This window comes from Elephas maximus, chromosome 14 (assembly GCF_024166365.1).
Source record: "Elephas maximus indicus isolate mEleMax1 chromosome 14, mEleMax1 primary haplotype, whole genome shotgun sequence".
Lineage (NCBI taxonomy): Eukaryota > Metazoa > Chordata > Mammalia > Proboscidea > Elephantidae > Elephas > Elephas maximus.
Genome location: NC_064832.1, coordinates 29,025,247 through 29,050,127, shown reverse-complemented (window position 1 = coordinate 29,050,127; position 24,881 = coordinate 29,025,247). Strand labels below are relative to the sequence as shown.

Genomic DNA, 24,881 nt, shown 5'->3' with positions numbered 1-24,881 from the left:
GTGCCAGATCTGTTGTCATTTGTAAATCAACAGGATATGGGTAATTAAAAAATTCATTCAATTAGTAAAAATACCCTGTGCCCTGAAAGTTTTGTTTGGTGTATGTTCTAGAGGTACATAACTAACGCTGAACAGTACGAGAATGGGTATGTTCAGAACCAGATTCCATTACACACCTGCCCCCCTCCTCACCACTCTGCACACCTGTTGCTAAAATCAGAATGGTGCTGTTACAGTTTGATTTGACTCAAATTCTGTTCCTTAATAAACCAAGTGTCTTTTTAAAATAATGCTAACTTAAAGTTTATAAAGTACAGAAGGACAAAGTAAGTTTTATGTTTTGATTGATGTTTGCTTTAAATATGAACTTTCATAAAAGTTTCATGAAGCTTCTTTGAGAAACCTAAATTCCATTTGTATGTGCAGATAAATAGCTACTTATCCTTCTTATAATCTTTTTTTTTTTTTAAGTGGATCTTTGTGTGTGTGTGTGTGTGGTTTAGGTGAAAGTTTACAGAAAAAATTAGTTTCTCGTTTAACAATTTATACACAAATTGTTTTGTGATATTGTCTGTGATCCCGCAATATGTCAACACTCTACCCTTCTTCACTTCAGCTTTCCCATTTCCATTTGTCCGGTTTTCCTGTCCCTTCCTGCCTTCTTGTCTTTGCTTTTGGGCATGTGTTGTCCATTTGGTCTCATTCACACACTTGAGCTAAAAAAAGCACGTTCCTCACAAGTGTTATTGTTTGTTTCATAGACCTGTATAATCTTCGGCTTAAGGGTTAACTTCAGGAATGATTTCAGTTCTGAGTTGAAAGGGTATCTGGGACCCATAGTCTCCTGGTTCCTCCAGTCCCTATCAGACCAGTAAGTCTGGTCTTTGTTTGGGAATTTGAATTTTGTTCTACCTTTCTTTGCCACTCTATCTGGGACCCTCTATTGTGATCCTTTGGACTAACATTTCCCATTTGTCTTTGGTTTTCTTCATCCTCCTTTACTCCAGATGGGATGGGAGCAGTAGATGTATCTTAGATGGCCACTTGCTAGCTTTTAAGACCCCAGACACTAATCAACAGAGTCAGATGTAGAACATTTTCTTTATGAACTATGTTATGCCAATTGACCTTCATATCCCCCAAGACTATGGTCCTTAGCCCTCAGCCCACTAACTCAGTCCCTCAGGGTGTTTGGATGTGTCTATGAAATTGTCCTAACTGCACGTTGTCCTAACTTCCCCTATAATGTATACTGTCTTTCCCTTCACCAAAGTTACCACTTATCTACTATCTAGTTAGTGATTTCTCCTCCCCAGCTCTCCCCGTCCTTGTAACTACCAAAGATTGTTTTTTTCTGTGTGTAAACCTTTTCATGAGTTTTTATAATAGTGGTCTCATACAGTATTTATCCTTTTTTGATTGACATTTCACTCAACATAATGCCCTCCATATTCATCCATGTTGTGAGATGTTTCACAGATTCATCATTGTTATTTATTATTGCACAGTATTCCATTGTGTGTATGTACCATAATTTGTTTATCGATTCATCTGTTGATGGGCACTTAGGTTGTTTCTATCTATTTGCTAATGTGAATAGTGCTGCAATGAACATGGGAGTGCATATGTCTATTTGTGTGATGGCTCTTTTTTCTCTAGGATATATTCCTAGGAGTGGAATGGATCCTGTGGTATTTCTATTTCTAGCTTTTCAAGGAAGCGCCATATCATTTTCCATAGGGATGATATCCTTTTACATTCCCACCAGCAGTGAGAACATAAGAATTCTAATCTCCCTGCACCTTTCCAACATTTGTTATTTTCTATTTTTTTTTTTGATTAGTGCCAGTAATGTTGGGGTGAGATGGTATCTCATTATAGATTTGATTTGCATTTCTCTAGTGGCTAATGATCACAAGCATTTTCTCATGTGTCAGCTGTCCGAATGTCTCCTTTGGTGAAGTGTCTGTTCATATCCTTTGCCCATTTTTTAACTGGATTGTCTTTTTATTGTTATAGTGTTGCAGTATCTTACAGATTTTAGAGTTTAGACCCCTGTTGGATATGTAGTAGCCAAAAATTTTTTCCAAGTTGATAGGTTCTCTTTTTACTCTTTTGATGAAGGCTTTTGATGAGCATCAATGTCTTAATTTTTAAGACATCCCAATTATCTAGTTTATTTTCTGGTTTTTGTGCATTGTTAGTTATGGTTTGTATCGTATTTATGCCATATATTAGGGCCCCTAGCATTGTCCCTATTTTTTCTTCCTTGATCTTTATAGTTTTAGGTTTTACATTTAGAACTTTGATCCATTTTGAATGAGTTTTTGTGTATGGTATGAGGTATGAGTCCTGTTTTATTTTTTTACAGATGGACATCCATTTTCACCAGCACCATTATTTAAAGAGACTGTCTTTTCCCCCATTTAATGAACTTTGGGCCTTTGTCAAAGATCAGCCGACCTACGTAGATGGATTTACGTATGGGTTCTCAATTCTATTCCATTGGGCGATGTGTCAGTAGTTGTACCAGTGCCAGGATGTTTTGACTATCGTAGCTGTATGGTAGGTTCTGAGATCAGGTAGCATGCGGCCCTTATTTTGTTATTGTTCTTAAATAGTGCTTTACTTATCTGGGGCTTCCCTCCTTGCCATATAGAGTTGGTGATTAGTTTTTCCATCTCATTAAAGAATGCTGTTGGTATTTGGATTGGGATTGCATTGTATCTGTAGATTGCTTCGGATAGAATTGACATTTTTACAATGTTGAGTCTTCCTATCCATGAGCATGGTATGTTTTTCCATTTATGTAGCTCTCTTTTGGTTTCTTGAAGTAGTGTTTTGTAGTTTTCTTTGAATAGGTCTTTTGCGTCCCTAGTTAGATTTATTCCTAAGTATTTTATCTTTTTAGTGGCTATTATAAATGGTATTGTTTTCCTCATTTCCTTTTTGTAGTTCTCTTTGTGGGTGCATAGCAATCCAACTAATTTTTGTATGTGGATCTTGTATCGTGCTACTCTGCCGAATCTACTTTTTCCAGTAGTTTTCTTGTGGAGTTTTTGGGGTTCTTTATGTATAGTATCATATTGTCTGCAATAGGGATAACTTCTTCCTTACCAACCTGGATGCCATTTATTTCTTTTTCTTGCCTTATTGCTCTAACTAGAACTTTCCAGCACAATGTTAAATAGGAGTGATGATAAAGGACATCCTTGTCTTGTTCCTGTTCTTGGGGGGAATGCTTTCAGCCTCTCTCCTTTGAGAATGATGGTGGCTGTTGGGTTTTGTATGCATGCATTTTATTTTGTTGAGGAATTTCCCTCTATTCCTATTTTACTGAGAGTTTATCAGGAAAGTGTATTGGACTTTATCAAATGCCTTTTCTGCATCGCTTGAGATAATCATATGATTCTTTTGTTCTATTTATGTGGTGGATTACGTTGATTGATTTTCTAATGTTGAAACATGCTTGCATAACTAGTATGAATCCCACTTGGTCATGGTGTATTAGTTTTTTGATATGATACTGAATTCTGTTGGCTAGAATTTTGCTGAGAATTTTTACATCTGTACTTGTAAGAGATACTGATCTGGAATTTTTTTTTGTGGTCTGCCTGGTCTTGGTATTAGGGTTATGCTGGCCTCATCAAATGGATTTGGAAGTATCCTTGCTTTTCTAAGCTCTGAAATAGAGTAGTACTGGTGTGAGCTCTTCTTTGCATGTTTGGTAGAATTCTCCAGTGAAGTCATACAGGCCAGGGCTTTTTTTGGTTGGGAGTTTTTTTTTATTACCTTTTCAGTCTCTTCTCTTGTTATGGGTCTGTTCAGAGTTTTCGCCTCCGTTTGTGTTAATTTAGGTAGGTAGTATGTTTCCAGAAATTTGTCCATTTCCTTTAGGTTTTCAAATTTGTTGGACTATAGTTTTTCATAGTACTCTGTTAAGATCCTTTTTATTTCCGTTAATCTGTTGTAATGTGCCCCATCTCATTTTTTATTTGAGTTATTTGCTTCTTCTCCTGTTTTTCTTCTGTCGGTTTGGCCGGTGTGTCAGTTTTGTTAATCTTTTCAAAGAACTAACTTTTGGCCTTGTTGATTCTTTCTGTTGTTTTCGTATTCTCTATTTCATTTATTTCTGCTCTGATCTTTATTATTTCTTTTCCTCTGATGGCTGTGGGCTTCTTTTGCTGTTCTCTATTTGTTCGAGTTGTAGGGTGTCAGGGATTGAGTTGTGTCCCCCAAAAATATGTGTATCAATTTGGCTAGGCCATGATTCCCAGCATTGTGTGACTGTCCACCATTTTGTCATCTGATGTAATTTTCCTGTGTGTTGTAAATCCTGCCTCTATGATGTCAGTGGGGGAGGGAATAGGTGGCAGTTATGTTAATGAAGAAGCACTCAATCTATAAGATTGGATTGTGTCTTCAGCCAATTTCTTTTGGGATATAAAAGACAGAAGCAAGCAGAGAGACAGGGGGGGCCTCATACCACCAAGAAAGCAGTGCTGGGAGCAGAGCACGTCCTTTGGACCCGGGATTCCTGCACAGAGAAGCTCCTAGTCCAGGGGAAGATTGATGAGAAGGATCTTCTTCTAGAGCCAACAGAGAGATAAAGCCTTCCCCTTGGGCCGATGGCCTGAATTTGGACTTCTAGCCTACCTTACTGTGAGGAAATAAATTCCTGTTTGTTAAAGCCATCCACTGTGCTATTTCTGTTATAGCAGCACTAGGTAACTAAGACATAGGACTAACATTTTTATTTTGGTCTTTTCTTCTTTTTTGTTGTGTTTATTGTTATAAATTGACCTCTGAATACTTCCTTTGCTTTGTTCCAAAGGTTTTGGTTTGATGTGTTTTCATTCTCATTTAATTCTAGGAATTTTTTTATTCCATGTTTGATTTCTTCTATTACCCTGTTGTTTTTAAGCAAGGTGTTATTCAGTTTCCAAGTTTTTTAATTTTTTTTCCTTGCTGTTTATTAATTTCTACTTTTATGACATTGTAATCAGAAAATGTTTTATTATTTCAATGTTTTAGATTTCATTGAGGGTTGATTTGTGGTAAAATTTTGCTATTCTGGTGAATGTTCCATGTGTGTTGGAAAAGAATGTATACTTTGAGGCTGTGGGTTGGAGTGTCCTATATATGTCTATTAGGTCACAGGTTGATTGATTGTGGCCCTTATATCTTCTGTATCTTTCTAGAGTTTTTTTCTAGCTGTTCTGTCCTTTACCAAGAGTGTATGTTGTAGTCTCCTACTATTATTGTGGAACTGTCAGTTTCTCTTTTCAGTGCTGTTAGAGTTTCTTTTATATATTTTTGAGCCCTGTTGTTGGGTATATATTTATTAAGCTTATGTCTTCTTGGGGGATTGTCCCTTTCATGATTAGATAACATCCTTTCTTTTCTTTTATTGCCACTTCTGCTCTTTTTTGGTTGTTGTTTACTTGATGTATTTCTTTCTGTCCTTTGATTTTTAATATTTATGTCTTTTGTGTCTAGGATGTGTCACTTGTACACACCATATTGATGGGTCATGTGGTTTGTTTTTTTTTTTTTGTATCCATTCTGTCACACTCTGTCTCTTTACGGGTGCATTTAAGCCATTTACATTCAGTGTGATTATCAATAGCTGTGAGTTTTTTGCTGTCATTTTGTTGTGCTTTTTTTTTTTTTGGTAGTGCTGAGGTTTTCTTTGTCTTACTTTCCTGTGCTGAGTTCCTTTTGTTTGTGGATTTTCTTTTCATTTCTTTCATTATTATGTATTTTGTGTTTATTGAGTCTTAATGTTTTTATTTTGATGAGTAGGTTTGTTAACTATCTTTGTGGTTATGTTGAAATTTACATTTATCTTCCTAAGTTTAAACCAGTTATTACTTGATATCACCTTGACTTCTTCTCCACTTGAAAGTTCTATACCTACAATATTTAGTCCCCCTTTTATTGTTTTCATATTGTCGTCATTTACAGATTGATGTCTGTATTTCCCTGTTTTAAGTCTTTTAGCTTTGTTTTATTATTGAGAGGTCTTTATCTAGGTTGGTATGTGCCTGATACAGTCCTGTGTCCTAGACACCACTTGTTTGATGTTGTTCATTCTCTAACCAGAGGATTCCCTTTAATATTTCTTGTAAGTTTGGTTTGGTTTTTACATATTCCCTTAATTTCTGTTTATCTGGAAATGTCCTAAATTCATCATAGTGTTTGAGAGAGTTTTGCAGGATGTATTATTCTTGGTAGGCAGTTTTTTTCTTTCAAGGTTTTATACATGTCATTCCATTGCCTTCTTGCTTGCATAGTTTCTGCTGAGTAATCAGAGTTTAGTCTTATGGTTTCCCCTTCATATGTGAGTTTTCTTTTTTCCTGAGCTGCTCTCAGGATTCTTTCTTTGTCTTTGGTTTTATCAAGTGTGATTATATGTTTTGGTGATTTTCTTTTGAGGTCTATTCTGTATGGCATTCGTTGAGCTTCTTGGATGGTCAGCATTTCATCTTTCATGATATTAGCAAAATTTACTGCCAGAAAATTTTCAAAAATCCTGTTTTTTCCATTTTCTCCCCTGTTCTGGAACTGTGATCATGTGCAAATTTTTCTCGATTGTGTCCCGCATAATTTTTCAATTTTCTTTATTCTTTTCTCTGATTTTTTTTCTCAAAGTGGCGTCCCATGGATTTGTCTTAATCTCACTGATTCTGTCTGCCATTGTTTCAAATTTGGTCCTAAAACTTTGTATTGAGTTGTCCATTTCTGAAATTTTGTTTCTTTTGGATTTCCAGTCACTGTTTTTATGTGATTTCTCATTATTTGTTTATATTTTGAATTTTCATTCTTGTACTATTTTCCTGAATTGTCCTATTGGTTTGTCTGTGTTTTCCTTGATTTTGGCTGTGTTTTCATTGGTTTTGTCTGTTTTTCTTGATCTCTTTCTTAATCTCTTGGAGAGCTCTAAATATTAGTCTTTTGAATGTCATATCAGGTAGCTCCATTGCCATTTTTTCTATCAGAAGGTCATCTGATTCTTTATTTTGGTCACTTTTTAGAGCCATCTTGTCCTGCTTTTTTAATATGTTTTGATATTATCTGCTGTCTCTGAGACAATTCAGGTATTTTCTTAATGGGACAAAACTGAAAAGTGAAAGAAAGAATAAACATTTCCAAAAGCTCATTCATTACATTGTTTTATTCATTCATCTTTTCTATAGAACAGCATTTCTCAATCTTGAGCCTCAGAACCACCTGGGGCATTTGTTGGCACAGATACCTGGGTCTCACCTATGGAGGTTCTGATTCAGTTGTGTCTGGGAAGGAGGGGCAGAAATTTACATTTCTAACAAGTTCCCAGGTGATGCTGAAGCTGCTTCAGTGTAACACTGAAGTTTCACAATAGATGACTGCACTGATTACTTTTCCTTATTTTGGGTTAAAGTAGATAGAGGGTCAGCAAAAAAGAGGGAGACCCTCAATGAGATGGACTGACACAGTGGCTACAACAATATGCTCAAACATAGCAATGATGATGAGGATGGTGCAGGACTGGGCAGTGTTTCATTCTGTGGTACATAGTGTCACTATGAGTTGGAACCAACCAATAGCACCTAACAACAATAACAAATAATTTAAAATTAATACTGAAAATGTTTTTTCCCTCCAGACTATGAAGAAATTGGGACTTCACTTTTGGACTGTAGATTGTTTGAAGACACATTTGTAAATTTTCAAGCAGGTACGTATATGAGTTACAAAATAACCTAGCAGCACAGTTCAGAAATATTTATCATATTTTAAAAAAGCATACTATACAGCTGATAAAAATCTTATTTTAGAAGACTGTTTGTTGTGTTAATAAATGAAAAAAGCCCATTATAAAAAAACAGCAGGACCCCAATCTGGTATGTGAGTACATACACAGAGAAGAAAATATATGTAAGTATGTATAGGCACACAAGCACTCGCCTACTAACTGAAAGACTGACAGTTCGAACCCACCCAGAAAAGGCCTGGTGACCTGCTTCCAAAAGGCTTCATTGAAAAAACAGTGGAGCAGTTCTCTTCTGCACACACGGGAACACCGTGAGTCAGAATCGACTCACTGACACCTGTTTTGCTTTTGGTTTTACAGGCACACATGCACACAAAAAAACTGCACCAAGTATAAACATAGTAGGTGGGTGGGTTACAGTGATTTGTCTTCCTAGTACTGTATTGTATTTTCCAAATTTTCTGCTTGCGCACAATACTTCTGTGATCAGAAACAAAGCTCATTGAAAAAGTAGAAACAATAAAAGCTTGACTCCAAAACTGGAGACTCTTTTGGCCTCATATGTTTGAACGGGCAGGAACTGCTGAGGCCTCCCACAGCCACCCTGCTCTAAGGTGGTGAGGTTCTTATAAATCATCCCACCTCCCTCTCACATGGTATAATATTGTAAAAACTACAGTTCTCTCAACATTAATCTTAAAATTTAATCTAATATTATACCTGGGGGGTGTGTGGAGGTTGGACAAGGTTGTGGCTGGTTCATAAGGTTTATCAGAAAAATATGAATAAGAATAGATAAGAATTTTTAAAAAAGAATAAAAACTGGAGTGTGGGGGGAGGAGGTAGAGACAACCCTTCATAAAATATCAGCCATTTATTGAGTAGGTTCTCCTTTCATCAGCATTTAAGATCCCTTCAAGACATGGAAAATCCGCACTCACTCAAGAGTCTGTTCTGAGTTCTCTATCGAGGCTGCTGACACCACTGGGCTTGCTGTGCTCTGCATACCCCAGTGGGTGGGAGCCAGCCAGGCACATAGACTTGGGTGAGAATCTCTCCTCCCCCGAAGTTGCACAACATAGTAGCCTGACTCTTACCGTTTCCCGTAGATGTCTCTCTCTAGCCAACAAATGGTATTAGGACAATGGGCTTTCCCTATGAGAAAACATTAATTCATATCCCTGTTTCATCATACACATCTTTCTCATTTTTGTTTTTTATATTACATATCTGTATTTGAATTTTGTTATTTGTAATCACAGAAAAATGCTTTTAATAATCTACAAAAACAGTATATCTTTTAACAGTCTCCTGAGAGTGTTCACATACTGCTAACAGGAAGGTGGATAGTTTATTAAAAGGCAGCCTTTAAATTCTATTTCTGCAAAGCTTGATTGTGGGGAGACTTTGTGTTTGTCTAAATGGCTCCAGGATGTCCCTACTCAGTGGGTTAGTTGGGGGTAGACAGCACAATATGACATGGGAGAGACGCCACCAAGAGAAGACACTTCTTGGAATTGTCTGGGAACCAATTTAAATTGCTTAACTTTTGACACCCTAATTGATAAAGATTCTTGCTTAATTTAACTTATGTTTTGAGTTAACTAAAGCAGGCATGTAGGTATTCTGAATAAAGAATTTTGAAGTTTTTTAAAATTACATTGCCACTGAGTACTATTATTTATAAATAGAACCTTATAAAGCCAAACTAGGCTATCTCTTCTTAAGCTTCCACAATAAAAGCCTTCCTGTGGGGTTGCCATGAGTCAGAATCCATTTGACAGCAACCAGCAACAGTTTCTAAACAGAACCAAAGGCTTCTATGTATCATTAAAAATTGGATGTATTTTTATGAAGGGTTATCCTTGAGATTCTAGCCAAATTCTCTCTCCAGTTGTCATCCCTTTTTTAAGCTCTCAAAGATACACAGAAGAGACTATTTCTGCTATAAATGTGTAAAAATCTTACAGATTTACTGACCAGCCTTGTGTGTCATAGATGCTAAAGTTCTATCCTGAGTTAGAATAATGTGGAGGCAAACACAACTAAGAATTGGCTCCTGCTCACAAGGCCCTAGATCCTGACATCTTCTCCATACCTCTGTAGCACCATTTGGGGCATGATACTGTGTGCTATGTACTTGAGAGTGCAAGGGGCTAGGAATGGTATATTATTTCTAATAAAACCACTGAATAATCTGAAATCACTTTATTCTTGTCATAGCAATAGAGAATAAAATCCATCAATCTGAAGAAAGGCAGCAGCAGCTGAAGGAAGAGATTGAGCTACTTCAGGACTTAAAACAAAACTTGTACCTTCTTCAGGAGAACAAGGGCCTGAGGTCTGGACATACTTCAGTGTCTTCCCTGTCTGCTTAAGGATTACCATTTCCTAAACTAGGAGCCAGGCAGAATGGCAAGCAGGCTCAAACCAGAGGGCCAGCCTATGAGGAACACAAACCATAGGACTCCTGGTCCTCCTCCTCTCTGGTCCACGAACTGAGATCCATACCAGCTCTGCCTGTTCTTGCTGATTGACATTTCATATCTGACTGGTGTTTACTGCCATCCTCTCAACGGTCATCTCTCTTCCTTCCCTACTTTTCTTCTCCAATAAAATGTTTCTCAGACTCTGCTTGAGTCAGTTGGATCATGCCCCATCTGCCCTACCCTCTACTTCATATCCTTCCATGGCTCCTAGCTGGTGCATCACCGTCTGTCTCCTTGATCTGACACACCAGGGGCTCCTGTCCCCACAGGGCCTTTGAACATTCTGTTGTGAAGGCTAAACTGCCCTTTCACCTTTCTTGTCAACTCCTCCTTCTTCAGATCTCATTAGAACACTTCCTCTGACTACTCCACCGTAGAATTTGTTTCCTTCTTACCACTTACCACACTTTGTGTGAATAATTGATTGTATCTTACATCACACCATTAAAATAAAAATTTTCTATAGAAATGCCATATGATCCACCAATCCCACTCCTAGGAGTATATCCTAGAGAAATAAGAGCCATCATATGAATAAACATATGCACACCCATGTTCATTGCAGCATTGTTCACAATAGCAGAAAGATGGAAACAACCTAGATGCCCATCAATGGGTGAATGGATAAACAAACTGTCGTTCATACACACAATGGAGTATTATGCAATGATAAAGAACAACGATGAATCTGTGAAGCATCTCATAACATGGATGAATCTGGAGAGTTATCCTGAGTGAATCACAAAAAGACAAATATTATGAGACCACTATTGTAAAAACTCATGAAAAGGTTTACACACAAAAAGAAACAATCTTTGATGGCTACGAGAGAGGGAAGGGGTGGGGACGGAAAAACACAAAATAGATAAGTGGTAACTTTGGTGAAGGGTAAGACAGTATACAATACTTGGGAAGCCAGCAAAATTTGTCCAAGGCAAGGTCATAGAAGCTCCATAGACACATCCAAACTCCCTAAGGGACTGAATTGTGCCGAGGGCTGTGGGGACCATGGTCTCGGGGAACATCTAGCTCAACTGGCGTAACAGTTTATAAAGAAAATGTTCTACATTCTACTTTGGTAAGTCACGTCTGGAGTCTTAGCCTGTGAGTGGCCATCTAAGATACAACACTGGTCTCATCCCTTTGGGAGCAATGGAGAATTAAGATCAAAGACACGAGGGAGAGATTAGTCCAAAGGACTAATGGACCACATCTACCACAGCCTCCACCAGACTGAGTCCAGTACAATGAGATGGTGCCCAGCTACCACCACCAACTACTCTGACAGGGATCACAGTAGAGGGTCCCAGGCAGAGCTGGAGGAAAATGTAGAACAAAATTCTAACAAAAAAAAGACCAGACTTACTGGTCTGACAGAGACTGGAGAAAACCCTGAGTATGGCCTCCAGACACCCTTTTAGCTCAGTAATGAAGTCACTCTTAAGGCTCACCCTTCAGCCAAGATTGGACAGGCCCATAAAACAAGACTAAAGGGGCACACCAGCCCAGGGGCAAGGACTAGAAGACAGGAAGGAACAGGAAAGCTGGTAAAAGGGAACCCCAGGTAGAGAAGGGAGAGTGTTGACATGTCGTGGAGTTAACCAGTGTCATAAAACAATATGTGTACTAATAGTTTAGTGCGAAACTAGTTCTGTAAACCGTCTTCTAAAGTACAATAAAACAAATTTATATATATCACTTTTCTGAGGGTATAAACTCCTGATTTCTGTTTTGCTCACTGTTATAACTGTTTTGCCCACAATTGTGTCTTGCTCACTGCCACATCCACAACACCTAGAATGCTCAATAAGTGTTAAATGAATGTGTAAACTATTCTTAACTTTTTAGACAAGTTCCACTCTATAATGCCTCTTAGGCATAAGTTTGAATGTCCTGCTTGTACCAGATTCACCTGTCTTCATGTCACATGAAGTCTGCCTTTTATGTTTCTTTTCAGCCACAATTATCACATGGGCATCCATCATCTTCAAAACAAACATCTAAACTTAAAACTGGACTCTTGAATAAGAATATCACTGGAAATACGCCAGAATGAAAAAAAAATTGTTTTTTTTTTCAACCTAACAGTATAAAAATCAAATATGCCCACACCTCCATGTCTGACCCCTAAGAATTTCACAGTCACAGTTCTAATTTTTTATCCTAGTACTCTGACTTACAATAAGGCTACATTTCAAAATGGATTTGATCTGAGTCTACAGCACAGTATTCAAAAAGTAATCTGAAGAAACATGAAGTAGAAAAAAAGAACATGTCTGTCCCTGTTATAATGGGAATCATAGCCCAAGTCATTATTACTGGAGAGACAAAATCAAGATCAGTGGTTTTCAAATTTGGCAGCGTATCAGAATCACCTGGAACACTCAAATTATAGAAGCCTACATTCCTTTCCACTTTATTTATACCCACTGAATAAAGGTTTCCACTGGCCTACATGGGTGCTGTTAACTTCAGCTTCCTCCCCCAGCAACGCATCATACAACACTGCTTATCTAAGGAATAATTTTGATATCATGATTCTTATTAAAAAAATCTTGTCTCCCACTACACTTCCAAACTTAATCTACTATTCCCCATAACTTGGCACAATGCAGCAACATACTTTTGAGAATGTGATAGTTAATGTTATGTCAACTTGGCTAGGCTATGATTCTCAGTAATGTGGCAGACGTAATCACCTTCCATTTGTGATCTGAAGTGAGCAGCCAATCAGTTGGAAGAGGAATTTCTTTGGGCGTGTGCCCTGCATCCAGTATATAAATGGATGTTCTGGCAAAGTTCTCTCTCTTTCTCTCTCTTGCCTACAATCCTCTCATCGTCTAACCTGCAAATTTTTGTATTCGCCAACCCCCGCAACACTGTGAGTCAGCAGAGGCCTGTCGCTTGACTTGCTTATTTTGGGTTCATTAGCCACTGCAACTACATGAGCCACCAGAGGTCTTCGGCCTGTCATCTGACTAATGGACTTGGGACTTGCAAGCCCCCACAATTGCATGAGCCATTTCACTGAAGTAAATTTCTCTCTATATATATCTATATATGCTTCACTGGTTTTGGTTTTGCTCCTCTAGAGAACCCAGACTAAGACATATGGTGCTGAGATTGGTTCTGGAGGAAAAAAAAAAACGAAGAATGAACTTTCTGACTTGGTTCTCACGTCTGGCTAGACTTAAAGGCACTTGTGACTCTCTTTCCAGCAGTAAAGAGGGCACTGCTAATCCATGACATGAGGTGGCAACAGAAATACGCAAATATCACCACCATTGGGTCAAATATTTGTGAGACAAGGCTCTAGGTGATTGTGTATCTGATACCTTTCAACATTTTTGTCAGACTGAGAAGTATAATGAAGCTGGTTGATTGGTCCTGCTTTCGCTAGACAAAGTGGAGAAAGGGATGGGCTTGGATTCAGAGTCACAGCTCCAGCACTGCATAAAAGACCTCAAACTTGCTATTTGTGCCGTGAAAGAAAGTCTTATTTCTTGTAGTAAAAGACCTGATATTGCTGAAAACCCCTCCCACAACTAAAAAGGAATTTTGAATTTTGGAGGCAACATATCCGTCATATGGGTTTGCTACTCTGGCCTACTTATCAAGTGACTCAAAACCTGCTAGTTTTGAGTGGGGCACAGACCAAGAGAGAAGGTTCTGCAACAAGTCCAGGTTGCCGTGCAAGCTGCTCTACCACTTGGGCTATATTATCCGGCTGATCCAATGGTGCCTGAAGTGTCACTAACAGATAGATAGGCTATTTGGAGTCTTCGGCAGGCCCCTATGGGTGAATCACAGCAGAGATCCTTTGGATCTGAAGCAAAGTCCTGCCATCCTCTGCAGATAAATACTTTCCTTTTCAGAATCGGCTTTTGGCTTGTCACTGGGCCCTAGTAGAGACTGAACACTTAACCATAGGACACCAAGTTACCACGTGGCCTGAGCTTCCCATCATGAACTGGGTGTTTAACCCACAGAGTCATAAAATCAGACATGTACAACAGCAGTCCGTCTTTATATGGAAGTGGTATATATATGAGATCCGGCTCAAGCAGGACCTGAAGGCACAAGTTGCACGAGAAGATGACCCAAATGCCCACGGTGCACACTCCTGTCACATTACCTTCCTTCTCCCAGTCTGCACCTCTGGCATCGTGGGGAATTCCTTAAGATCAGTAAACTGAGGGAGAGAAAAATTGTGCCTGGTTTACAGATAGTTGGTGATATAAAGGCACGACTCAAAAGTGGATAGTGGAAGCACTGCAGCCCCTTTTTGGGACCTCCCTGAAGGGCAGTGATGAAGGGAAATCTCTCAGTGGGCAGAACTTCAAGTAGTGCACCTGGTTGTTCATTTTGCTTGAAAGATGGCTAGACGTGCGACTGTATACTGATTCATGGGCTGTGGCCAATGGTTTGGCTGGATAGTCAGGGACTTGGAAGGAACATGATTGGAATACTGGTGACAGGAGATATGGGGAAGAGGTATGCGGATAGACCTCTCTGAATGGGGCACGTGAATGATCACCAAAGGCTGACCTCAGCAGAGGAAGATTTATGTATGTGTGTATGTGTGTGCTTTAAGTTGACAGTTTGAGTCAGTTTCTCATACAAAAACTGATACACACATTGTTACATAATTGCTCTCCTACAATGTGACAGCACACTCCTCCTCTCCACCATGTATTTCCTGTGTCCATTCAACCAGTTCCTGTCCCCTTCTGCCTTCTCATCCCGCTTCCGGACAGGAGCTGCCCATTTAGTCTCATGTATCTACTTGAGCCAAGAAGCACACTCTTCACCAGTATCATTTTATGTCTTTTAGTCCAGTTCGAATCCACCAGGTGCTTTTTGGAAACTCTATGGGGCAGTTCTACTCCATCCAGTCTAATCTTTGTCTAAGAGTTGGCTTCGGGAATGGTTTTAGTTCTGGGCTAACAGAGAGTCCAGGAGCCATGTCTTCTGGGGTCCCTCCAGTCTCAGTCAGACCATCAAGTCTGGTCTTTTTACTAGAATTTGAGTTCTGCACCCCACTTTTCTCGTTTCATCAGGGACTCTCTGTTGTGTTCCCTGTCAGGGCAGTCATTGGCTGTAGCCGGGCACCATCTAGTTCTTCCAGTCTGATGTTGATTGAGACTCTGGTTTATGTGGCCCTTTCTGTCTCTTGGGCTCATATTTTCCTTATGTCTTTCATTCTCCTCCGCTCTAGGTGCGTTGGGACCAATTGATGCATCTTAGAGGGCCACTTGCTAACTTTTAAGACCCCAGACGCCACTCACCAAAGTGGGATGCAGAACATTTTAATAAACTTTGTTATGCCAATTGACCTAGATGTCCCCTGAAACCATGGTCCCCAGACCCCTGCCCCTGCTACTCTGTCCAGCAGAGAAGGATTTTAACAATCAAGTGGATTACATGACGTGTTCTGTGGATACTAGTCAACCTCTTTCTCCAGCCACTCCTGTCCTTACCCAATGAGCTCATTAGCTAAGTGGCCACAGTGGCAGGGATGGAGGTTATGCATGGGCTCAGTAACATGGACTTCCACTCACCCAGGCCAATCTGTCTACAGCCACTGCTGAGCCCAATCTGTCACTAGCAGAGACCAACACTGAGTCCCTGATATGGCACCATTCCTGAAGGCGATCAGCCAGCAACCTGGTGGCAGGTTGATTATGTTGTACCACTTCCATCATAGAAAGGGCAGTGTTTTGTTCTTAACTGGGACAGACGCTTTCTCTGCATATGGATTTGCCAAACATCTTATCCACCATCAGAAAGCTGTGCGTCAAGGTGTATTCCTTCACCATATTTATTCAATCTGTACGCTGAGCAAATAATTCGAGGTTGACTATATGAAGAACATGGCATCAGGATTGGAGGAAGACTCGTTAACAACCTGCGATATGCAGATAACACAATCTCTCTTGCTCAAAGTGAAGGGGACTTGAAGCACTTACTGATGAAGTAAGGATTACTTCAGTAGGGATTACACCTTAACATAAAGAAGACAAAAATCTTCACAACTGAACCAATAAACAACATGATAAACGAAGAAAAGACTGAAGCTGTCAAGGATTTCATTTTATTTAGATCCATAATCAACACCCATGGAAGCAGACAAGTCAGGAAATCAAACATTAATGCATTGGGCAGATCTGCAGCCAAAGTCCTCTTTACAGTGTTAAAAAGCAAAGATGTCACTTTAAGGACTAAGGTAGGCTTGACCCAAGCCACGGTGTTTTCAAATGCCTCATATGCATGTGAAAGCTGAACTATGAATGAGGAAGACTGAAGAAGAATTGACAGCTTTGAATTATGGTGATGATGAAGAATATTGAATATACCGTGGACTGCCAGAAGAACAAACAAATCTGTCTTGGAAAAAGTATAGCCAGAATGCTCCTTAGAAGCAAAAATTGCAAGACCTCTTCTCACGTACTTTGTACGTGGTATCAGGAAAGACCAGTCTGTGGAGAAGGACATGGTGCTTGGTAAAGTAGAGGGTCGGCAAAAAAGACGAAGACCCTCAACGAGATGGACTGACACAGTGGCTGCATCAATGGGCTCAAACAGCAACAGCTGTGAGGATGGCGCAGGATCAGGCAGTGTTTCATTCTGTTGTTCACAGGTAGGGTCACTATGAGCTGAAACCAACTCAACAGCACCTAACATCAACAGAGAACCCTGACTACGACAGGGAATCACGCAGTAGGCAAATACTGGGCAAACTGTTAAAATAGACCTGGGCTTGAATTTCAGCTCAGTCACTTACTTCTGAAAAACTTTATCAAATTATTTAATCTATGTGAACCTAATTCTGCCTACCTTATGGGACAAAATGAGGGCACTAAAGAAAATTCATGAGAATTACAGGGGAAAATACCTGACACTGTGGGATCTAAAAGTTACCAATCACTCTCTCACACATGGAAACTCTGGTGGGCATAGTGGTTAAGAGCTATGGCTGCTAACCAAAAGGTTGGCAGTTCAAATCTACCAGGTGCTCCTTAGAAGCCCTATGGGGCAATTCTACTCTGTTCTATACGGTCCCTATGAGTTGGAATTGACTTGACAGCAATGGTTTTCTTTTTCCTCTCACATACAAACACACACTCTTGCCGATGTCTCCTCCTCACAGCCCCTGGCTTACTCTCTCCATTCCAACCAAGCTAACTTGCTTACAGCAAGTTCTGAAAGATTCTTTATCCCCTGCCTTGAAGCCTTTGCTTGTACAACTAACCTCTTGTTTTGGAGATGACACAGAAGGGCATTTTATGTTTTCCTCTACAGAGCACAAGAATTATCTTCAGAATAATTTCCAAGATTAACCCTGTTAGATTTTCTCTAATTGAATACTAAGAAAAGCTATTTATAAATATGTTATTGTGTCATTAGTGCCTAAGTCTATCTCTCCTCTGTGCTGATAATTTAAGTTCCTTGAGGATGGGGACTCTTTCCCTTCATTTATATGTACCCCAAGGGATCAAGATATTTTTTTCAGTTGTGACAGTTCCACTATACTGTCTTTCAGCAGGAATTAAATCAAAAGACTTCTGCGTGTGTGTGCGTGTATGTGTGTGTAGCTGGGAATCAAGCAGCTGACACGTTTATGGTGGTGCCTGTTTTTAGCTTGATACCTACAATCATACTACTTGGCTTTTGCACAGGGAAAAAAGAACTCTACATGCCTGCTTCAACAGATCACTTTATTAATACATCATTTAGTCTTTATACTAAAGTATCAAACATTGTTCCAGTAAGAAGTTTGAAAGTATATTTAGGGCTATTTTAAGAAATGTGAATACTTTGGCTTCCATTATGACATAAGACGAAAACAATCAATTTGAGAGAATAGTTTTCATTACCTGTTATGATTAACACCACCACCAAGCAAAAAAAAAAAAAAAAATCCAAGGACTTTTTTAAAAACCTCTTACTGTGCTCTTCACTGCCATCCAGACTCACACAAATTCCTCAGAAATCGAGAAGTGGTTCTTAACCTGTGTCAGGAACTCGGTAACTATTTGTTGAATGAATGAACTATCTAAGCAAATGGATATACTACTTTGTGTTTTTTAATAAATTTTTTTTCAAGTAAGAACAATAGTAAACATACTGAAGTTCTCATTTTGTTTAGATCATAAGCCTACAGAACAGTGATTGTTACAGACACTATCCATCATAGCTAATAAATGTGTGCATTTATCAACCTAATAAAAATTCTATCATGTTGCAGAACAAATTCTAACCAAATAATTAAGTGGACTTCAATCATTTGCAGCATTGCCAAGAAGAGGGGGCTGGGGTGTCTAGGTTTGTATTTATTTTGCCTGTTAACAAATTCCTATCTGGGGTCTCACTGCCTCCCCAAACATACACCCATTTATAAACATTGCTAAAAATAGTACCTATAGCACCTCTTCACCTTGTTAATTTGAGTCTGAAAATATACTCAGGATCCAAATTTAGACAGGGGACCTTCTAAGGAAGCTCACACAAATGGAAGAGTTCATGGACCAGAGAATAAAACAAAGCTTTGTTCTTAAATCCAGCTGCCCTAGGGGACACATGAGAAAACACAAAGTGTAACGCTCTTAAACCCAAAGTCATGTTTCATAACCAGACCAAAAACGACATAGCAACTTTCTCTGAAGTAGGATCTTTTCAAGAAAACCATAATTTTGACCCCTTTTCTGGATTTAATTATGCTAAATATTATTCCTAAATCAAAAGTGGAAGCTGGTGAGGTTTTAGAAAACTAAATTTGGGATGGTATTTGGCAGAGACAAGATAAATAATGCAAGTTCCATTAAGACCTGTAAGAAAGCTGGTTTTAAGAACCACTTTGTTCAAGTCTTATGTGTGAGATCTTGATGATTTAGCGGGTGTAATTTATGAGGAAAGAATATGCTGAATATGTCATTATTTTCTTCTTATGAGTCAACATTTATAGAGGAAAAGGTAAGGGGAGCAATTTAAATGTATGTCCTCAAATTTTACCTTGATAAGCGACAACACCATTGGATAAGTGGTGGAGATTCTAACTTAGAAGCCATCTTCTTTATCCAAACAAAGTTTCTTTCATGGCCATCTTTTCACGGATAGTTCTAAATTACTACTCCTTGAAAGGAAGAAAAAAACTTCCTTACGTGTGCTTAAATCTGAAGAGACATCTTGGCAGCACTAGAAATTCATCTTTATATAATTATCATTTCAACAGATTTAACCCATGTGAAACTAAATTATTACTTTGATATTCCATGAAGTTAAAAAGTCCTCACAGTGCACACACACCAACAAGAGCCTCAGACGGTCGTAACTGTTCCTCCGCAGTAACTAAACAGTGACCGCTGCAGCACTTCCACAAGCCCTGAGGTCAAGGCGGGAGTCTCACTTCACGGTGGGTCTGCTATGTCTATCTTACAGCCTGTGAGCCGTCACAACTCCTGTATCCTGATATGTGACCCGGGAGACTTGCCGCCACCTTCCTAAGGTCTCCAAGGTGCAGACGTTTCTTTATCCAAAAAAAGCTACAGCAAAACTCTCACCTTTTTACAATGTTCCAGCCCAAATGTAAGAAAGGTCACATTTAAGATACACGCATCTGGAAACAACGGTTGCTTTAAGCGGGTTCAGGCAAAGCCGTACATCCTCTGGTGGAGCCTGCACAGAGAGCTGTGCCTCTGAGTGAGAAAACGACCTGTGGTTTTTACCTGTAGAATTACATCCCTCACGGGGCACAGACAGGACACACGTCAGCAGTGGCCCAGAGCCCTCACAGGGCACGCACACAGCCTTCAGCTTCAGTTCTTAAAGGCTCCGCATTTACTGGCTTTAGCAATGAACTCCTTGAGAAGAGGGCCGTCCATTTGCCAAAACGCTGCAGTCTGTGTAACTTCTGTCAAATGATTGACACAAAACTTAAAGCAGAATTCTTCTAAATCCTGGACACACACAACAAAGATAAAAACAAGAGGCCACTTTTATTAACTTTGATTGAATGACTTCTCTTCAAACCCTTCACCTCTAATTTCTTACCCCTTCCTTAGAAAATACATTTAAGAGGCTAGAAACCTCAGACTAGGCAAACCAAGAGCCACAGGTAGTATATGTTACAAAAGCACATACTATTTACTCACAACACGGTAAAAAAAAAACGATGCCCTAACTCAAGTCTGACTCTTCAAAATGCACATGATCGACGGGAAAAGTCTCCTCTGTGGTTATCAGACAGTCTAATGGGAAAAGTCTCCTCTGTGGTTATCAGACAGTCTAATGGGAAAAGTCTCCCCTGTGGTTATCAGACAGTCTAAAAGGAAAAGTCTCCTCTGTGGTTATCAGACAGTCTAATGGGAAAAGTCTCCTCTGTGGTTATCAGACAGTCTAATGGGAAAAGTCTCCTCTGTGGTTATCAGACAGTCTAATGGGAAAAGTCTCCCCTGTGGTTATCAGACAGTCTAATGGGAAAAGTCTCCTCTGTGGTTATCAGACAGTCTAATGGGAAAAGTCTCCCCTGTGGTTATCAGACAGTCTAATGGGAAAAGTCTCCCCTGTGGTTATCAGACAGTCTAATGGGAAAAGTCTCCCCTGTGGTTATCAGACAGTCTAATGGGAAAAGTCTCCCCTGTGGTTATCAGACAGTCTAATGGGAAAAGTCTCCCCTGTGGTTATCAGACAGTCTAATGGGAAAAGTCTCCTCTGTGGTTATCAGACAGTCTAATGGGAAAAGTCTCCCCTGTGGTTATCAGACAGTCTAATGGGAAAAGTCTCCCCTGTGGTTATCAGACAGTCTAATGGGAAAAGTCTCCCCTGTGGTTATCAGACAGTCTAATGGGAAAAGTCTCCCCTGTGGTTATCAGACAGTCTAATGGGAAAAGTCTCCTCTGTGGTTATCAGACAGTCTAATGGGAAAAGTCTCCTCTGTGGTTATCAGACAGTCTAATGGGAAAAGTCTCCCCTGTGGTTATCAGACAGTCTAATGGGAAAAGTCTCCCCTGTGGTTATCAGACAGTCTAATGGGAAAAGTCTCCTCTGTGGTTATCAGACAGTCTAATGGGAAAAGTCTCCTCTGTGGTTATCAGACAGTCTAATGGGAAAAGTCTCCCCTGTGGTTATCAGACAGTCTAATGGGAAAAGTCTCCCCTGTGGTTATCAGACAGTCTAATGGGAAAAGTCTCCTCTGTGGTTATCAGACAGTCTAATGGGAAAAGTCTCCTCTGTGGTTATCAGACAGTCTAATGGGAAAAGTCTCCTCTGTGGTTATCAGACAGTCTAATGGGAAAAGTCTCCCCTGTGGTTATCAGACAGTCTAATGGGAAAAGTCTCCCCTGTGGTTATCAGACAGTCTAATGGGAAAAGTCTCCTCTGTGGTTATCAGACAGTCTAATCATACTCACCACCACCCGTCTGTCAGTTTGTTGTGCTGTGGCGGCTTGCGTGTTGTTGTGATGCTGGAAGCTCTGCCACCAGTATTTCAAATATCAGCAGGGTCACCCATGATGGAAGCAGAGCTTCCAGACTGAGAGAGACTAGGAAGAAAGGCCTTGATATCTACAGCTGACAACTAGCCAATGAAAACATTATGGATCACAACAGAATACTGTCCAATACAGTGCTGCAAGACGAACACCCTAAATTAGAAGGCACTCAAAATACACAGCAGCTGCAACAATAGGCTCAAGCACTGACCACGAAGACGGTGGGGGACCACGAAGACGGTGGGGGACCACGAAGACGGTGGGGGACCACGAAGACGGTGGGGGACCACGAAGACGGTGGGGGACCACGAAGACGGTGGGGGACCACGAAGACGGTGGGGGACCACGAAGACGGTGGGGGACCACGAAGACGGTGGGGGACCACGAAGACGGTGGGGGACCACGAAGACGGTGGGGGACCACGAAGACGGTGGGGGACCAGGCAACATTTCGTTCTGTTGTACATGGGGCCGCTCTGAGTACGCGCTGACTCAAAGGGAACTAACAACAGTTACACTCAAAGTCTTCAGTCTAAGAAGCTGAAAGGCTTGCCACTTTCAACAAATTAGAGAAAAAAATTAATATAAGGGTTTTTTAAGGAAGAGAAGGCTGTAAGAAACAGAAGGGTGATGAAGAAATGTGGTTAACCTACAGGGACACATAAAAAAAAATTCCAAGGACCTTAAGCTCACTTCCACACTCTCCCCTAAATAAAAATGCCTTCATTTTAAGGCCACAAACAATAATAAACTACAACTTCCGCTCCACCAATTATTCAGATGGTCAGCTCCACAGAAGTATCTTCACACAGATTGGGTTTTTTTTTGTCAGAGTACCAACATTCATAAAGAAAGTAACATTTACAAGAGGTAAACTAAAGCAGTTTAAACATCTATTTCTGCCTGTGCTAACACCTCGTTACATCTCCAGCAAAACTCTCCCTATAAGCATTGTTTGTTCCTGCCGACGCTGGAACGTGTATTAAATCAGTTAGGTTCCTCGAATGCATACAAAGACTAAATAAAAGCAAATACTAATAAAAGTTCTTATCACAAGTAGTCGGATTTCTGTAACTTGGCCGGCTAGTGAGTCCTAGGTCAGTACTCAGGGCTCTCTTGAGCCAGGAACTCAACAGCATTCAAACTGCAGGGTCGTGGCTTCAAGTTTCCTGCTTCCCTGAGCTGGGAATGTTAAACGGCGTGGGGAGGGGGGTGCAAAAACATCCAGACGGTCTCCTCTGCTTCCTCAGCACAGGCCCCTGCAAGCAAACAGTTCCTTATTCAAAGGGTCCATGTGCATCGTTAATTCAGGAAACCCACCCAGTAGTGTAACCACAAGAGACAAAGGACATCTATCTCCTGCTGCTGCCACAGATTTACTTTTCTAGGTAATTCAAAATACATTTTAAATGTTCGCACAATCTCTAGACTCATGTTTTTAACAAGGGAGTCTCAGTGGGCTAAGTGTCCCGCTAAACACTCAGTGTATTATAACAAGTTAAAACGTTAAAAACTATAAAAAACATTCCCTCTCAGATTATTAAAGAAAAAGCACTACCCCTGGTACTACCTGCTCTCAGGAATCATTATATTCCACAGAGAGGTAAAAGCTATATTTTAATCTTATAGTTATCAAAAACCAAAAACTAGTTTATCTAGGCCCAACCTTGGAAGAATTACAAGATCCTCCTTAGCCAGTCATAAGCATAAGGAAGTTCTTCAAACCATGTACTATCAGATAAGGGCCTTTATAATTTAAAAGTTTTAATTACATAACTTCAAATTCACAGGAAAGGAACAGTGGACTAAATTTTGGCATCATAAAATCTTATTTCCATGCCTATTCATTTGGAATTCAAGATCTTTGTAATAAAAATGAAAAAGTAATTTATTCAGCTTACTAACTGTGCAGAGATTACCGTAAGTAAACGTCAAAGAGATTTTGTACATACTACAGGTATACACTACAGGTACATGCTACAGGTACACACTACAGGTACACACTACAGGTATACACCACAGGTATACACCACAGGCACACACTACAGATATACACTACAGGTATAAATACGGTGCTTCTAATTACAAATCACCTCTAAATGACCTTCCCTTCCCCTCCAATGGGTAAGATAGCTCAGTATTCAACATGCCTAACAGTTTCACACATGAAAAGTCTGACTAGAGAATACTGCAAACTGTCCAGATCTGGATTTTTCTAAGTAGCTGAAGCTTGGTGAAGGCAGGTCTACGTAAAAGGAAACAGGATGCGTTTGGACTCTGTAGGCTCAGGCACAGGAAGCAGAGGAGGGCACAGAGGCAGGAGTGCAGGTTCATTCAGGAAGCCAGCCCCAGCCAGTCTGCCGTTCATGTGTGAGCTACATAAACACCCTTCTGGCCAGGTAATTGTTTATACTGTAACAGCCTACATGATTTGTTCAACTCATTCTGCAAATGTTCAGATTGTCAATTACCTAGGGGAAAAAATGCAACTCTTACCCAACTAATGAGTCAACCATAACAAGGTTGCTGGGCTTTAAATAAAACATTCCCAAGAAGGACAAGAAGGATCACCTGACCAGGAGCTGAGAGACTCATCATAGAATGAAAAAATCTTTTCAAGGTCTGTGGAATTGGAGGTGGAAGAAGGTATGGAATGGAGAGTCTAACGTGTTCTTTGTATTTTAGAAACTAAATTTCGGGTTTATGGCATCCTGAGTGAAAATTATAAAATAGGTCTGAGGCAAAAAACAGATATCATTTGTTACAAGTAGCAAGGAAGATCAAAGTAAAAATTTGCTAATTCTGAAATAATTTATAAATTCATTTCAAATCTTTACATGCTTAAGTTACTCTAATCACAACACATACTCTGAAAATAAGTTGTTTGCCCTTTCCACAGATGTTCTTTAGTAAAAAACACACACACAGCTGATGGTCTCAATGCAGGTTTTAACTAAGTTCTAAGTACCAAGGCTGAGATAATTGAATGCTAAAACTTACTGTTTAAGACCACTTGGACAGGAAGAGGGACGGTTGCCTGAAGGCTGTGTCACAAGCTACCCTTGAGATATATGCCAGATGACAAGAGACAGCAAACCACACATAACTCTGTCCAGGCAGAATTTTCTGAAAAGTTCTTTACTCTGAT

The 24,881-nt window shown here is 39.9% G+C and overlaps 2 protein-coding genes across 9 annotated transcripts in view; one reads left to right on the top strand and one right to left on the bottom strand.

Moving 5' to 3' along the window:
- SETDB2 (SET domain bifurcated histone lysine methyltransferase 2) overlaps positions 1-10,180 on the top strand; it is a 103,118-nt gene extending 92,938 nt beyond the window's left edge. For both annotated transcript variants that reach the window (XM_049853012.1, XM_049853011.1), the window contains 2 exons: positions 7,649-7,720; positions 9,980-10,180. In XM_049853012.1, the coding sequence (XP_049708969.1) occupies positions 7,649-7,720; positions 9,980-10,134 (227 nt within the window). In that variant the 3' untranslated portion in view covers positions 10,135-10,180. The remainder of the gene's footprint in view (positions 1-7,648; positions 7,721-9,979) is intronic.
- Positions 10,181-10,268: 88 nt separating this feature from the next.
- RCBTB1 (RCC1 and BTB domain containing protein 1) overlaps positions 10,269-24,881 on the bottom strand; it is an 86,595-nt gene continuing 71,982 nt past the window's right edge. For 5 of the 7 annotated variants that reach the window (XM_049853014.1, XM_049853016.1, XM_049853013.1 and 2 more), the window contains one exon: positions 20,208-22,992. In XM_049853014.1, coding sequence (XP_049708971.1) covers positions 22,925-22,992 — 68 coding nt within the window. In that variant the 3' untranslated portion in view covers positions 20,208-22,924. The other 2 variants (XM_049853018.1, XM_049853019.1) reach the window with 2 other exon arrangements.